At 35.0% G+C, this 16,177-nt stretch overlaps 1 protein-coding gene across 9 annotated transcripts in view; it reads left to right on the top strand.

Moving 5' to 3' along the window:
* LOC113440889 (cohesin subunit SA-2-like) overlaps positions 1-15,877 on the top strand; it is a 54,074-nt gene extending 38,197 nt beyond the window's left edge. For 3 of the 9 annotated variants that reach the window (XM_087938416.1, XM_026707560.2, XM_026707557.2), the window contains exons 25-34: positions 1,920-2,012; positions 2,946-3,108; positions 4,064-4,215; positions 6,338-6,439; positions 11,512-11,678; positions 11,780-11,908; positions 13,243-13,430; positions 13,627-13,801; positions 14,533-14,614; positions 15,361-15,877. In XM_087938416.1, the coding sequence (XP_087794542.1) occupies positions 1,920-2,012; positions 2,946-3,108; positions 4,064-4,215; positions 6,338-6,439; positions 11,512-11,678; positions 11,780-11,908; positions 13,243-13,430; positions 13,627-13,801; positions 14,533-14,614; positions 15,361-15,369 (1,260 nt within the window). In that variant the 3' untranslated portion in view covers positions 15,370-15,877. Of the gene's footprint in view, positions 1-1,919; positions 2,013-2,945; positions 3,109-4,063; positions 4,216-6,337; positions 6,440-11,511; positions 11,679-11,779; positions 11,909-13,242; positions 13,431-13,626; positions 13,802-14,532; positions 14,726-15,360 lie in introns of those variants that run through there. The other 6 variants (XM_087938415.1, XM_087938418.1, XR_015744554.1 and 3 more) reach the window with 4 other exon arrangements.
* Positions 15,878-16,177: the final 300 nt, after the last annotated feature.

Raw genomic sequence — 16,177 nt, 5'->3', positions numbered from 1 at the left:
CTAATACAGGAGGTAGTTCATAGACACAATGTAGACATTTATATACAAGATATATTCTATTTCAATTTTTCCTTACTAATTCAATAGAATGATATTCAATGTATAATATCAGGGCCATCTTAATTTGGAGGATAACAAGTTTAGGTATAAATAACCTATGAATTATGAAATCAGTGTAACCTTGATAAGATCATGATATTTTTTGATCATATGTATAATAGCCGCAAGCTGTAGAAAGTCATGCCAAGATTGCTTTTTAATATAATTTGTATGTATTTTTAAAAAGTATATAATTTTGGGATATATATTATTAGTTTATTTATTTATTCACTCTTACTATTATAAACTGCTTTAGCTTGCAACATGCATATCACAATAGGTGGGGTATCCAGTCTGTAGATGTATAGTGGAAAAAGCAAGGAAATCCCATTAAAGCCTTGCTTTATATTTGTACAATTTCTTTCAGGTGTCTTATGAGATTGTATCCAAAACAATTAAATATATTGCAAATGTTTGTGATATTTTAAATAAATTACTGGTTCTTAGCATGGGCACTTTGATTTTCTGAGGAGATATGTTAAGGGGTATATAGAATTCTGTGGAAAATAACTAAAGTGGAACTTCTTGTCCAGTTTGTTCCATAACAGTCTGGATTTTGTGACAGATTATTAAACATAGAATAAGAAGAAAAGCTGTTGAATATTTGTACCAATCAAAACAATGTGATTTGAAATGAAAATTTCAGAATATAAAGAGGAAATGACATTAATCAGGCTTCCTCATATTTCTTCCTAAGATTTCTCATAACCTACATCAGCACTTTAATTATCTGAAAAAATACGTCTCAGCTTTTTTAACCCAGTAACATTCAAAGATGAAATATTGAATAGTTCAAATGGAACTTCCAGATATTGCTTCAGTTCTCCTTTGGGAAACAAATTCCGCATCCTGATATTTAGTTTTGGTTAGCACTTCCCATGTAATGATGAGATTTCATGCAGGTAAAAGTTACCATCTGGTATGATGAAAATCTCTAACAATGCCTTCCATCTGATTGATGGCGTATTTTGTATATCTATTTCTGTTCATTTAAGTATTCAAAAATGAGAACCATTAGACTGAACTAATTGTTCTTAGTGAAAAGAGTACTTATTATTGTCACTGAAATAGTCAATGAATATCTTGTTGTCTTGGAAACAACTGATAACAAGAGGCATTTAAATTTAAACCTACTTGCATGGCGATAGGTTGTCTTGGGAAAATAGCTTTTTCTCCCATGGTTTTGCTAATATAAGAGGAAGAGACACCATGGTTATTTTCTGGTGTGAAAAGCAACCATACAATATATTTACTTGCCTGCATGGTTCACCATTTCAAAAATTTATCACTGAATATGAAAGGGTCATCTGGCTCTGGTAATTTCATTACAAATAAATTTAGGATGAAAACTATCAGGAGCATTTGAGAGACTTATATTGATATTTTAGAATTTCAGTGAGGACTGGGAACTCTGAGGCTTCAAATAAGCAAGAAGGATGTTTCTTAAGTAAAAAGAAACTTTCCTATCCTAACAGTCCTCCCAAATCCCCTTGTTTTGTTCCCATGGTTTCAATAAATGTCAGGTTGAAATCTCAAGCTTGTAGGCAGCATGTACTTCTAACTTAAGGAAAGCCAAATACCTTATTTGCAATAATCTTCAACAAGGTGTTTACTTTGAACTATGTTGGTCATTATCCATTGAAACAATGCCTGGCTTTCAGCTTTGCGCACCAAGAAAAATCAAATAAAACTTGAGCCTTTCCTAACTTCATCACATCTAATATGGTGAGATAATAACAACAACAACAACAATAATAATAACCACAACAATAACAACCACAACAACATAAACATATTCTTCTGGTTTCTATTTTTTAAAGGAAAATATATTTCTTTTGAGGACACATTTGAGGCAATACTGCAATATTTGCACAAGCTACCTCAGCCACTATAACAGAGACTTACGTGAAAAGGTAATTGTTGTAAAAACATGGTTTCTTTTAAAATTTGTAGCATGCCCTGAATTAATGACAGTATGGTTAAGTTCACATACCTAAAAAACAATGTCTCCACTCCTAGTTTTGGGGTGTCTCAATCTAAGTCTTTAGAAAACTGGGAAGATGTCCCATATCAGCTAAGTGGGTTTAGCAGAGTTGCAAGCATAGTTGGGATGGGCTATAATTTATCTTAGAATCAATATTCAACCAAATAATTCAGCAGAAAAAGCAGTCTAGAGAAAACCAGATAATTGGGAGATAATCTAAAAGGCATTCAAAACGCATACCAAGATAACAAATCAAGTCATAATCCAAGAAGTCCAAGGCAATTTGAGTCAAATAAGCTAGGAATATCAAGATAATGGATGGAGTTATGAAAAATTCATATATCCATAATTTAAATAAGAGTACAAGTCTACCCAGGAGCACAGTAAATTCTGAATAGGCCATTATTCTCAAGGAACTTTGTGAAACTTCTAAGGAGGTCTCCTATCCACAAAGCTCAACTGTTCTGTAATTGTTGGGCTGAACCATTAATTCATTGGCTTTTAAAGTCTTTCCTAACTTCTTGCTTTTAACTGAAAAACCACAATGGTGGTTATGAAGTGAAGAATTGTAGGAAATATCAGTACTCTTTTAAACAGAAATATCTTTATACAATCTTCTGTGATATGTATTTTGATTAGACTACTCATTGTCTTTGATTATAGATGTGATTATTTATGCAGATTTGTACTATGTTGAATATAAATTCATACAAACAATATGCATTGCTTAAAACAGTGATCCTTATAATTTCAATTTAGAATTAGTTCACTTTGCATGTTAATTGAAAAAGGAAGGCAGAATAATATTATGATAAATATTTTTAAAAGATGTGTAAGTCATTTTTGATGTTTGTACTTATAGGCTTTTATGATACTGTGTGATCTACTGTTAATTCTAAGTCATCAGGATTCAAGCAATAATGATGCTGCGGGGTTACTGGAATACCTTCCCAGTACATCTCTTCAGACAAAAATGCTCTTATTTATTCGGCATCATGTTTTTGAAGAGGAAGTAGAAACCAAAGGTCAGCAAATATTTTTCAGCAAATGCCTTTTTCCGGTGATGCTTGCTTCTTTCACTTTGTATTCCATCATTCAGGATAATCAGAACAAGATAGATAGTTAAAAGTAGTACTTAAAAGTTTGTGAATCCTTTTGAAATTTTAATATTTCTGCATAAATATCATCTAAAATGTGATCTGCTTGCAACACAAGTCCTAAGATTAGATGAAGAAAACTTAAAATTTAAAATTAAAACTTAAATTTAAAAAATATTAAAAACTTAAAATAAAAAAATAAATTAAAAAAATTAGATGAAGAAAAAAATGCGTCAAAAACATTATACTTTTTCATTTAGGGTGGTTGCAACTTCATGCAGTCACATGATTGCAATTTGTGATCTTCCAAGCCAAGTTCCAACAAGCCAGCTTCTGACAAACAAAGTCCATTGGGGAAGCCAGAGTCACTTAATGATCAAGTGATTTGCTTAATCATGGTGATTTACTTAACAACCACAGTAAAATGGTTGTCAGTTCAAGCCTGGTTGTGTGATGACTCACCACTTAGGGACTGAAATTCCAGTCCTAATTGTAGAAAACTCAAGTGCTACTCCTAATAGCAAGTGAAGAACTAACACTATGATGTCTGCAAAGAACATCTCTTATCTAAAAAGCAGTCTTTTGTGGAGTCTTTTTGTGCTTTGTGAGCTTGCTTGTTCACTTACAGACATTTCATTACCTGACTAGGTAACACCATCAGTGCACACTGATGCTATTTGCAAACAAACCATCAAGTTCAGAGAATACTAAGGAGTCTACAGTTCAACCCTCAGCTGCATATATTCACTTCTATTGGAAGTACATTTAAGATGATATGATTGTGATGGTTTAGAGAACTAATGAAATACTTGGGTCTGTTGTTTTTTAAATATATCATTCATTATCATTTTAGAATGAAACCTAATCAAACTCCTCTCTACAGATACGACAGAAAGTGATGTGAAGGTAAAGGAAAACCAGAAGCTAGATACTTTGCATTTAAAGCGATGCCTCCTTGCAGCTTACTGCAAATTGATCATCTGTAATGTTGTTGAGATAACAGCTGCTGCTGAAATCTATAAGAATTATATGAAGGTAATGGCATATTCCCCTTGATGTCTTCCAAGCGCTATAAAATTAACCTCTGATTTTTTGGTAAATATGTGAATGTTATTCCATTGGTGGAGGGTCACAATATAAAGAGTTGACCATAGATTTTATGAAAGACCAATTAATGATAGCTAGAGAAATATTTATTTTATTTTATTATTTTATTTATGAACTTTTTTGTTGTTTCACTCTGAAGGAAATCTGCATGGAAATAAATTTTATAATTTCTGATAAAATTTATATACATTGCAACCATATCTGTGATAAAATTTATATATATTGCAACCATATCTGTGAAGTAACACATTTATACTCTATTTTAGAAAACCTTGGCATATTAAAGCCTAGAAATCTATTGCTTTTAATCAAAAAGCATGTTCCTTGTATCTAATATGAATGCTTGAAAAGGGAAACAGATAATCAGAGTTGGAAGGGACCTTATAGGTCATCTAGTCCAACCCCCTGCCTAAATAGGAGACCCTACACCATTTCTGACAGATGGAAGTCCAATCTCTTCTTGAAAGCCTCAAGTGATGGTGCTCCCACAACTTCCGAGGGCAAGCTGTCCCATTGGATGATTGTTCTCACTGTCAGAAAAGTTTCTCCTTATTTCCAGGTTAAATCTCTCCTTGTTCAGTTTCCACCCATTATTACTTGCCTGGCCTACAGGCGCTTTAGAAAATAGCTTGACCCCTTCCTCTCTGTGGCAGCCCGTTAAATATTGGAAGACCGCCATCATGTCTCCCCTGGTCCTTCTCTTTACTAGACTAGCCAAGCCCAGTTCCTGTAACCGTTCTTCATATGTTTTAGTCTCCAGTCCCCTAATCATCCTGGTTGCTCTTCTCTGTACTTTTTCTAGAGTCTCAACATCTTTTTTTATAATGTGGAAACACGTGTTTTTGTACAATGGGTAGGGGCAGGGTGGGGGGCAAAAGGAATAAGTGACATCAGGCACGCTACAATGGTGTTATGTAAATCAGGGCTCCCCAAATTGTGGGCCACGGCCCACTAGTGGGGTGTGAGCTGTTTGCAACCAGACTGTGGAATCGGCAGGTGCCTCATTTGCAGGTGCACATATGCTCCATTTATGTGAGGAGTGGGCGTGTGTGCACACCACTTGTGCAAATGGAGCTGCATGCATGGGTTGGCTGGCTGTATGTGCAGAACCATCCCCTCTACCACCACCACTCCCCGCCGGTCCGCAAAGCTGGAAAGGTTGGCGAACTGTGATGTAAATGATGCGAGTTATATAACTGTGTCCTTGGTGTGGTGATAGCAACGGTTCATAATTTCATCATGACTTCTATGGAAGACTTGTAGATAGTATTGAGTGGAATATTTTTTAAATCTTTATGTGATCAAACACTGTCAGATTTTTCTTCTTAACTCTTCTGTGGGTTTTGTGTTGCTTTAAATATGTTTCTAAACATGTTTTATTGGCAATGGATTCTAATAAAATTAATTGAATCTGAGTTTGAGTTAAACAAATTAGCTATGTCACAAATAGAATAAAGTTATGTGCAAAATAAGCTAAGGTTGGAAGGCTATAAATTAGGAGTAGACAATTATATACCTGCCCTCCATATATTTTGAACTATAACTTCTAGCTCCCTAATTGTTTTCAAGGGCTGAAGAAAATTAAAATCTAGCACGCCTGGGTGCAAAATGTTGGTTATCCAAACTGTAGACATGAATTTGGACATTGTTGTGTACTTTTATCTAGCCATAGGGAAGATTGTACTGCAAATATTAATAGTATCCAGAACATTACATGCCTGGAACATTTCTACAAATGTGAGACAGCTGTTCTGGGCATATCGGAAAAGTTCCAATACTGTTCAGACCAAATGTTCTCAACAAGCAACAATCCAGTTTTGAGTTCAAAACACCTGTTTTGAAACAGCTACCCCAAGTTCAGAAAGGCCAAACACTCCTGCTAAGCTGGGCACAATTTGTTTTGAGTATTTCAGATTTGAAACATTTTATGCGTATCTAGTATTGACTATTCCTAGTTATCAATTAAATGGTAGCCTTTTTAAAAAAAATGGCTTCTGATTTCTGAGTTTATGACTGTTCCTTAGCTATCTTCTGTTTTTCCATTTGACAGGCATATAATGACTTTGGAGATATAATTAAAGAGACTTTGAGCCGGACAAGGCACAACAACAAAATTCAAAGTGCAAGAACATTGATCCTCTGCTTACAGCAGGTGAGAATATTTTTCTGGACAGCTATGCTTTCTGTGAGAATAGTTCAGGAATATTATTTTGGCAATGAACCTTAGAAAATATGATGCATTTACATCTATTCCTGGTGGTCTACAAAGGAAAGAGCTTCACTTGCAGAAGGTAGCCTGATTCATGATAGCTAATTGCAATCTTTTTTGATTAAAAGGGGGATTTAAAAAAAAAATGAAAATGACTTCTCATCCTGCATTATTATTATAGCTACCAGATCATGGAAGTCTGCTCCATGCACCTCTGGATCCCACTCTTTTAAATACTTGATTAGGAGATTATCAAATCTTGTAGTCATGTTATTTTAAAATATTGTTGGAAAGTCCTGGAAAGAGCTAGAGAGGATGAAGGGCTCCTTCCTTGGAATGGGAGAATGAAGAGATGAGTTAGAGGACTTCTTTAGCTCTCTAACTGTATATGGGATTGCAGAGTGTGGAATGTTCCTGGATCGAAAAGACAAATTTCTTACATAAACCCTCAGGATTTGGTACGGTAAGGAGCAGGCTCCATTATAATCATAAGTTGAGAACTTAACCTGTATCAGAGCTCCAGATAAGATGGTTCCTATGAGAGTGTGTAACCCCAAGCTTATCTCTGGTTTACCAAGGAGCTTAGGAAACTGTAACATTTGAAAAGATGCCTGGAGTGAGGATTGCAAAAATCAAGGCATGAATGTGACCAAGAATTGATGTGAGCTGTGGTTTAAGTCTATAGTTTGGCAATAAGAGCAGCAAAGTCTCAGCTCTTCACACATGTCTATAGATTCCCAATTGCTAGGCCTATTCAGTGTTACCTGGAACCCTTGGGGGAAAGATGGATGGGATATAGTGACTGTCAGCACACCAAGTACATTTGCTCATTTCTTTGTAGATAATGTCACTTCAATTTGCTCTCAGTTTGAAATCAATTTGCAGAGTCGGCAGCAATGATAAGGTCTTGTGTGATTATCTGGGATTCTTCTGATTTTGTAGAACTCAAGGAAATGGGTAGAACTTTCTGGTTTGAAGCGATTATTTCACGTCCATACTGGCTCCTTAGGGCAGCCAGATTGAATGTAAGTAGCTACATTGAATGTAAGTAGCAGTATCTGGTGGATTGTCAAGATTTCTCAGAGGAAGCAGGTGATGGCACTTTTCTCAACAGAGATTGTTGTGCATTTCTCAACCGTATATCCAGCCATTTTTCACATGTTGTACAAAATCATTCATCCTTAGCTACAGAAGGTCTTACAGGAAACAGATATCTATGCCAAACCGAGTTCACACTCAGCCATGGGGTAGAAATTGAATTAGTTGCTCTGGTAGAACACAGACATTAATGGTGAATTACCCTTCTTGTTTTTGTTAGATCTTTTGTCAGTGTTTGATACCTTTGATTATGGATACAAAAGTTGGGATCTGGGGGACTATTTTACATGGATTCAGTTCTTCTATCTGAATGGATAGTTTTAGTCAGTAATTATTACTTGAGTTTGCAGTCACTCTGCAGTGGGAAGCATAAGGCTTGACATTCTCCTTCAACATTACCTTCTTGTGTTTAGGAAGATTATGAAAAAATTCTTTCTTTCTTTGTCAACAAATGCTTTGGTTTTGCTGATTGGGATCTTTTCCTTGCACTGCCTTAAGAAATCATGATATACTGGCTTTCATGGATATTTTGCTCTGGTTGACTTATCCATGTGCAGATGTCACTGGATGTCAGCCAGTATTCTTATTTGGAGCCTGAAGGTAGCAGTGAAGATGCCTTGGAGAAACTATTCAGAGCCTGGGAAACAAGGAAAGTATTAGAAAGGAATTCAGACTGATTTCTCTATGACTTCTTGGAGTGTAAGAGGGGAAAAAAGAAAAATGCAAGACTTGCAATATTCTATTGCAATAGCCTATCTCAATAAAGTGTAGTTCTAATCAACTTGGAGTCCCATTCTCTTAAAAGAGGTAGAGAATCTTACCCTTGTTCATAGAAATGGTATCCAACCTTCAGGGAACCCCATTTTCTCTGTAGCACTTTTGCTGTAGCTTTACTGCAACACCAACAGGTAGGTTTACAAATCACTAATCTGCAAAATGCCATGATGCAATTAACACAGCATTTGGGACAATGTTTATCTCAGCTAGCATAACAACATACAACCTAGCTGATGTTTTTGCACTCTTGTGGAGGTTTGCCAGAGAAGTTTTGGAAGAGGGCAGGATGAATTCCTGATCTTTGCATTTTGGAATGAATTTTTTGGTGATCCTGCAAATTTTCCTACAGATTGCATCAACAAGGATTTGTGCTGGTTAGGTGAATCAGGGAAGTCATCATTGATTAAAATAATCAGTACAGAATTGCAGAAGAATACAGAAGAATTACCCGAATTTTATGCCAGGATTAGATTCTCCTTAGTGGTTTCTGCAAGAAGGAAATGGGAAGCCATGAGATTTGGAAGCCCAAACAACATCAACTCTGTGTGTATGTGTTCATATGTGCGCGAGCCCCTATAGGTTTTCTATTATTTATTAGGGATATGAGTTGGAACAATTTGGGTCTGATTTCACTTTCAAGAAGGACTCGGTAATGAGCTGAAATATGAATTTAAGGCAAAGAACTCAGATAATTTGGAGGCACAGGCACAATTCTGAGTGTTAATAGAAGGCTGATTGGAAGAGTTGAGGGACTGAAGAAATGGCAAGGGAAGGAGTTTTCAGCCTCTTCACCCCTAGCCCTCCTCCCAATGGTCTCTTCAGAATCCCGCAACGGACAATTGCGAATGAAGGGATTCAAAGAGAATATACAGTAATGAGTCTTCCATTTGACTGAGATAACTGATTGTCACATAAATACAGTAAATATATAGAGCAGAATTCATAGAAACAAAGGAAAACATATGTGTGTGACAACCGTTGAACCATAGCGTCTTATTTTGCTATTTCATATCACAAATTAAGATTAAACAAACAAAATAAATGGAAAAATGCTCTTTTAACAAAAACTCATAGGGCAAATGTATTTTGCTGACTGTTTGTTTAAAGATCTAGTGAGAGACGTTTATGGTCTCACAGGCTGCAAAACCATTGAGATAACTACTAGCAACATATTTTCCAAACAAGCTGCACAGAAGGTATCGCTTTAGTTTACACAGTTATCCTGCTTTACTCCTTAGAATTAGCTAATATCCATGGCAGCTTCCAGGTTTCAGAACATCCCCCTTCAGGCGGCTGATATATGATCTCACTGGATTTCACACATGTTATCAAAATGAACTTAAGAAGTTTCATAAGCTATCCCCTGAAATGTGAGATAAGGGGAGTCTCCTGGCATTCAATAAGTTGTAAGTTCTGCTCACACAGTCAGGAGCCTGTGTTTACATATCACATAGGCAACTGGTCCAGTTTAGACTGAACTTGAAATAGTGCAGATTAAAATATGGTCTAACCAATCTGCATGGGTAAATGGAGTATGCTTTCTCCTTTGTATTGGGATATATAGGTGGATTGATGTTCTTAGCTGTATTGGTACCTTTTAATTAGGTACTTTTTCATTAACACTTCAATACCATTTATATAAAGCATTAAAATATAATAAACCTACAGAAAAGTCTTTCTTACTTGATTTAATTTGTGTCTCTAAAAATCTTCCTGATATAAATTTTTAAAATTAAATATAAGGTTTTAAATTAAATATAAAAATAGCTTAGCCTTTGATACGCTTGATCTCTATTGGAAAGAAATTCCATTACTGTGGGACACTTTAGGAACTATCTCTGCATACTAGCTTTTCAATAGATGAATTTCAAATAGATTAATGCTTAGGCTTACATGCAGGCCTCATTTTTTGTAGGCCCACTTGATAATTGTCCTATGGTGGTGTAAGCTCATAATGAAATTTACCTATATTGGCAATGTTACGTCCTTACAGCATAGATTTTTCTTTTTGTGTTTATGAACACATGATTGAACACAGATGCTTCTCGTTCAGTGACCATTTGAACTTAAAACAGTGATGTGACTAGTTGTTGAAATTCCAGCCATTGCAGAGCCTCTGCAATCACATGATTACAACTACACATATTTCTAACCATTGCAGTCCTATGGTCTACATGATCACAATTTGTGACCTTCCCTTCTGGTTTCTCACAAGTAAAGTCAATTTAAAGTCAATGGAGAAGTTGGCAGGAAGTCAGAAATCTTAATTCACATAAATCTAACAGATTAAAACAATAAAGGGGTATATCAGAATGAATGCATCAAATGAGCAGTACATGTTTTAGATAGTTTAAGTATTTATTATACGTGTAAATAATAAAATGAACTATTTCTAACTAATACACCTAGGAAGATAATTTGTAGTGAAAAATTGGCTGCAAGAATCCCTAATTATTTTTCAATGTTCACCCTATCCTGGGCATATGTTTGCATGTGAAATATGGATTTGTAACTCCAGATTTAATTTGCTACAGATTTCCATTCCAAAGCAAAATTTAGAAGAGAACAATTTTTATCAGCTACGTTTTATTTATATACACTATTCTGTCCTCTACTTTTTAAGGGCATGTACTAAAATTTAATCTGCAATAATGTATGCTGTAATGCAATATAGTAAATAAAAATAGAACTTTGTCAAGATTAAAAGAAAAGTATACTGGTTTTTAAATGAGCAATGAAATACTTCTCAAAAATTCTTTGTAATCAGCAGCACATAATTTGAGACAAATAATTGCTCTTTCTGATACTTATGAGAAAGAGTATTTTGTGCTCATTATAAAAATTGGAACCCTTGTTTTAAACAGGAACATTTGTTTTTGTTTTTTGCAGCAAATATTTCTATATGTCTTTGCATGCTAACGTTATCTTGTTCTCTTCCTTAAACTTCCTGCTCTTGATTCTGATTTGTGCGATTCACATTCTTGTTCAGCTTGGTGGGATTCTTAAAATATATAACTGAATTATTGTATAAATTGGTGTATGCTTGCCTCCTGAGCAAGGAATCTGTTGGTTCAATGCCAGGTCCTCTTGGGGATTGTTTTATTGCTTATAAACCTTAAACCAATGCCTGTGATCTGCAGCTGTTTCAGAAGCATGTTGAAAGCCAAGGTGATGGAAGCAGTAGCAGCAATAGCTTGGATTCCTCCTCCACTTCCTTTAACAACATTAAAGAGCTTGCCCGACGCTTTTCTTTGACATTTGGCTGGGACCAGGTGAAAAGTCGAGAATCAGTAGCTATGATACACAAGTATGTGCCAGCTACATGTTGTCCCGTAGTCTTCTGTTTGAAAGATGTCCATGTTGTAAATATCCTTTCTGTTTCCATTTCTTCCTTACTCCTGTTGAAAGGGAAGGTATTGAATTTGCCTTCCAAGGGGCAGCTGGAATGGAAGGGAAGTGCCTACCTCCTAACTTAAATTTTCTCATCATCCTCAGTGAATTCTCCAATAAGCTTCTAAAGCCTGATAAAAGACTTGTGTAAGTGTTATTTTTTATTTTATTTCCTCTGGGAAAGCAGGTTGAGTATTACAGGAGCCAATATATAAAGAAGTTAGTGGGGATTGACCGAGCACAACCATAGGAAGTTGCATGGTGGCCTCTGAAAAAACATAAAACATGACAATATTCGACAGTTTTGTCCCTGAAATGCTGGTGCACTTATATGACATTTTATATTTACAATTTTGTGAAAGTGCAACCATTTAGAAATATTTAAATATTTTCATTTTAGAAATCCAGACTTTGGCAAGAATGATGCATTGGCTCTTGCATTATGTGTTTTGTCTAGTGGTCTAGCCAGTTTAGTCACTAGGCTAGAAAGCAGAAAACTCTGAGTTTAAATCCTTCCTTAGCCATGAAAGCCATCTGGGTCACTTTGGGCCAATCATACGCCATCAACCCATCCACACCCAAAGTTGTTGTTGTGGGGAAAATAGATGTGTTTGATATATTTGTTGCCTTGAGTTATTTGTAAAAAAATAATAAATGCAAGATATAAAAAATAAATTAACACAGGTGCCCAAATAAGAGGTATAGCTGTGTTTTACCTTTTATTTGATTTTTGTTTTCTTTTAACTGTTCAGGTTACATACATTTGAATTTATAATGAACAGATGAGCGCTCTATTATTTTAGACTGACCTTTTGGTAACTCTGACAATGATAGATGAACATGCTTCAATAATGACTGTATATTTATATATATTTATGCATGCAGAGGAGCATATGTTGATGAGCAAGTCATGAAAAATGATTCTGTATTTAATGTCTAGCTTAGAATACATAATTAAGCAATTAAATATAATGTGGAACCAGCCACAACAGAGCAAGTTTTCCTATTAATTTATATACCACTTTGTTTAAAAAGTGTGTAATGTTTACAGGGGGAAAAAGACCATACACCTTCAAAACAGTGCTATTAAAATCCTGGACAGTTAAATGTCTACAGAGATTCTCAATCATCCAGGCCATGGTTGTCCCAAAGGTGCTTTTCCAAAAGGCAACTGGACTTTCTTGGTTTTTTTCCTTGAAAACATTTCGCTTCTCACCCAAAAAGCTTCTTTAATGCTGACTGAGTAGTTGGGGAGGTTCCTTGGATGAGAAGCGAGGTTGGAGATTTCAAAGATCCTGGAACACCGGGGAACTACTGTTGATCTGGGGTCACATTTTAGATGAGGAGCAAGGTTGTAGGTCATCACATTTTAAGTCTAATTTAAATGTAATATCTTGAGTATTTGCATCTTTTCTGAAAGAACGTTAATTAAAATAGGGAAAAAGTAACTTAATGGTTTTTTCCCCAATCTTCACATTCAGATATAGTTATTTGCTAAGATATGTACCCGAAACAACACTTTGTAAAGAAGATACTTGGTACTCACTGGCTTGGTACAGAACTTCTTTGTTGGCTAGTGATGATGAGAATTCTGCTCTCAGCAGCTCACAAGAGTGGCCATCTGTTAGCATTACTAGGACATCTTCTTTTAAAAGGAAATTATCTGAAGGTATGACATTTCCGAAATATGTATAAAAAGCTTGCATTTGGATCATAGGATTTATGACATGTCAACATTTCTGATATATCACTTCAAGTAGGATGATTTTAGGCCTCAGTAATATCTGTATCTTTCAACTTCAATGTTCAGTGAGATACATGGCTGAGTTCTGCCAAAGTATGTATGATGAAATTATCTGTTTCAGGATCCTTGTCTAAAATCCGTCACATAGACAGAGCAAACAAGACTTCTGAGACTCACTATCCCTCCTGCCTTCCTTCCTTGGGATTGAGAAATAGGAAGAGGCTAAAATCTTATGATAGTTGTCATCAAGAATATTCCCTTCTGTTGGGTTCTGCAACTCCAAAGAGAAAACATAGGTAAGAAGAATTTTTGGATTAACTCCGATAAATAGGATGTCATCAAATCTAGTTGTGATACAGTAGTGTTTTCTTTCTTCAAAATATATCCAAGATTCTGTGGTGACCTGAGACCAACCTGCCTCCAGTTTAAACATTATTTGATATTGGGGGTGAATTGAAAAAAATATCCACAGGTCACAGTCCAAAACATGGTTTAATATTTTGTATAATTCCATCATGGTTTTCAAACTTATGACAACCACTATAATGCTTCCTGACTTTTCTGCTGAATAGAAAGCCATCGTTGAAAGTTACAAAGCAGGTGTGATATAGGAAATTCTTCCATTCAAAAAAATTCTATTTAGGAAACTCTAAATACATTAGGTTTCTTTAATTACTTTAAAAGGAGTGGAGCACATGGACAGAAAAGATATGACATTTAAATGGAGTCTTTGTTGAAGAATGTACAGTGCTGTCATATTTTAAATCAGATTATTGATCCATTTACTTTAGCGTTGTCTGGGACAACGTCAACAGCTTTCGAATATCAGACAGAAATGTTTTTTTTTTAAGACACTGATAATACTAGAGGTGAAATTTGTGTATTACATTAAACTATTATATTGATTCCTAAATTATTATGATTAAATATTGATTTCTCAGAATTATTATTGTAAAAATTAACAAGAACCAAGTGAATGATTTCACTTGGAAGGCAAGAAACATTTTTTTTCTTTTTCTCATTTTAGCACCCCGGCTCCAGTCAAAGAAGAGAATTCGGGAGAGGCTCCACTTGAAGAAGCTGATATTGATGTTGTTGGCTCTGAGGAGGTTAAGAATGATTCTACACATAGTTTTAAAAATATTTTTTTTCTTTCACTAATAGGAAGAATATATCAATCCCTTTGAAATAATTTGCTTTAGTAATTCATCTTACATACAGTAAGTTCATTTCCATGATTCCTGTAATAGAATCTTGCCAGATATTAGCACATGTGTAAAGTGTGCAAATATATATTAGAGATGGTTTTGAATTATCTGGATTTAAGAGTTTCCTATTATCTTGATCCCACCCACTCTGACATTGGAAACAATGGAAGGGAAATTAAAAAAGAAATGGCCATAGTTGATATATCCCATCATCTGTTATTCTTCTGCCCTAGCTGAGCATGGCTTGGGTTTAGTGCTTTTCCTGTGGCAGGGTGTCCTTTTTTTCTTATTTACAGACTAATATCTTCCCTTGGAAATTTTCATAAAAGAGTAAATCTCTGGAGCTGTAGGTTTTCTCAACAAGGGAATTTTTTAGTGAGAGTAAAATGGACTGAATCTAGGAAATTTTAATCAAAAGAAAATGTAGATTAAATATGCCATTTGGACTTCATGTAATCTAGCAAGTGCAGATTAAATAATAATTAAAATTGTTTTATAAAATAGGAGAGGTATGTACATCCCAGAACAGTATCTTATCTACAGTGGATTATAGTAACTGTAAGAAGCTACGGGGAAGCATAATTTAATAAATTTGTCTATTAAAACATTATCTTTCTCCCTAATTGTCTTATTTTTATATTGTTTAGGATACCTAAGAGGAGGATTGCTGGAAATGCCTCTACTTTTTATGTAAATTTTTTTAAAAAGCCAACCAGAAAGGTAGAATGGATTTTGAACTATTTTTGTGAGAATCATTTGGATGCCTGATTGGTAGAACTAAACATGGACTGGTAAATTTATATAAAATGGAAGCGTCTTCAGCCAGTATTTTCTATACTTTCTGATATTACCAGCTCACACTCAATTTTTGTGAGCACGCTTGACTTTCCATCCAAAATTTAGTTCTAGACTATCTAGAAGCTGCAGCTCAGTATTCTATGATGAAATGGAAAAGAAGAACTTTAAAAGGATAGAATCTGTTTTCAAGAGAGCAAGCCAGAGGATTCAAAGGAAGAGCAAAAATAGAGAAATTAATGTAAATCAGAAAAAAATACAGAAACTTTGCTTCTTGTGTGCTGCCTTAGGTATCACAAAATGTTCACTTTGCTAACATGTTTATTTTTTTTTAATTCAGCTGTTTGTAAAATAAAGATCTGTTCTGTCTGTCTGTCTTTTTAAAGCATTTTTTCTTCTTAAATGGGAAAAATGAAAATCATGGCACTAGGAAGGACATAGGCATGGATATCACAGTAATCTTTCCCAAACGGGTAAATTGCAATATAGAATGCAACAATAATTTTCATGGGTAGCATTAGTGGTAAAACAATCTATGTGTCTTGTATGCATATTTGTTGCTTAATTTATATTCCAGACTACAGTGGTCCTAAAAATATACGCTATTTTATTACAACACATTGTTCATAAATCATGTGAAACTATTGAGCCTACTGAGAAAAGCATCCT

This window comes from Pseudonaja textilis, chromosome 8, assembly GCF_049901715.1.
Source record: "Pseudonaja textilis isolate UNSWEBS1 chromosome 8, rPseTex1.2, whole genome shotgun sequence".
In the NCBI taxonomy this organism is placed as follows: Eukaryota; Metazoa; Chordata; class Lepidosauria; order Squamata; family Elapidae; genus Pseudonaja; species Pseudonaja textilis.
This window is presented reverse-complemented; position numbering and strand designations above follow the sequence as displayed.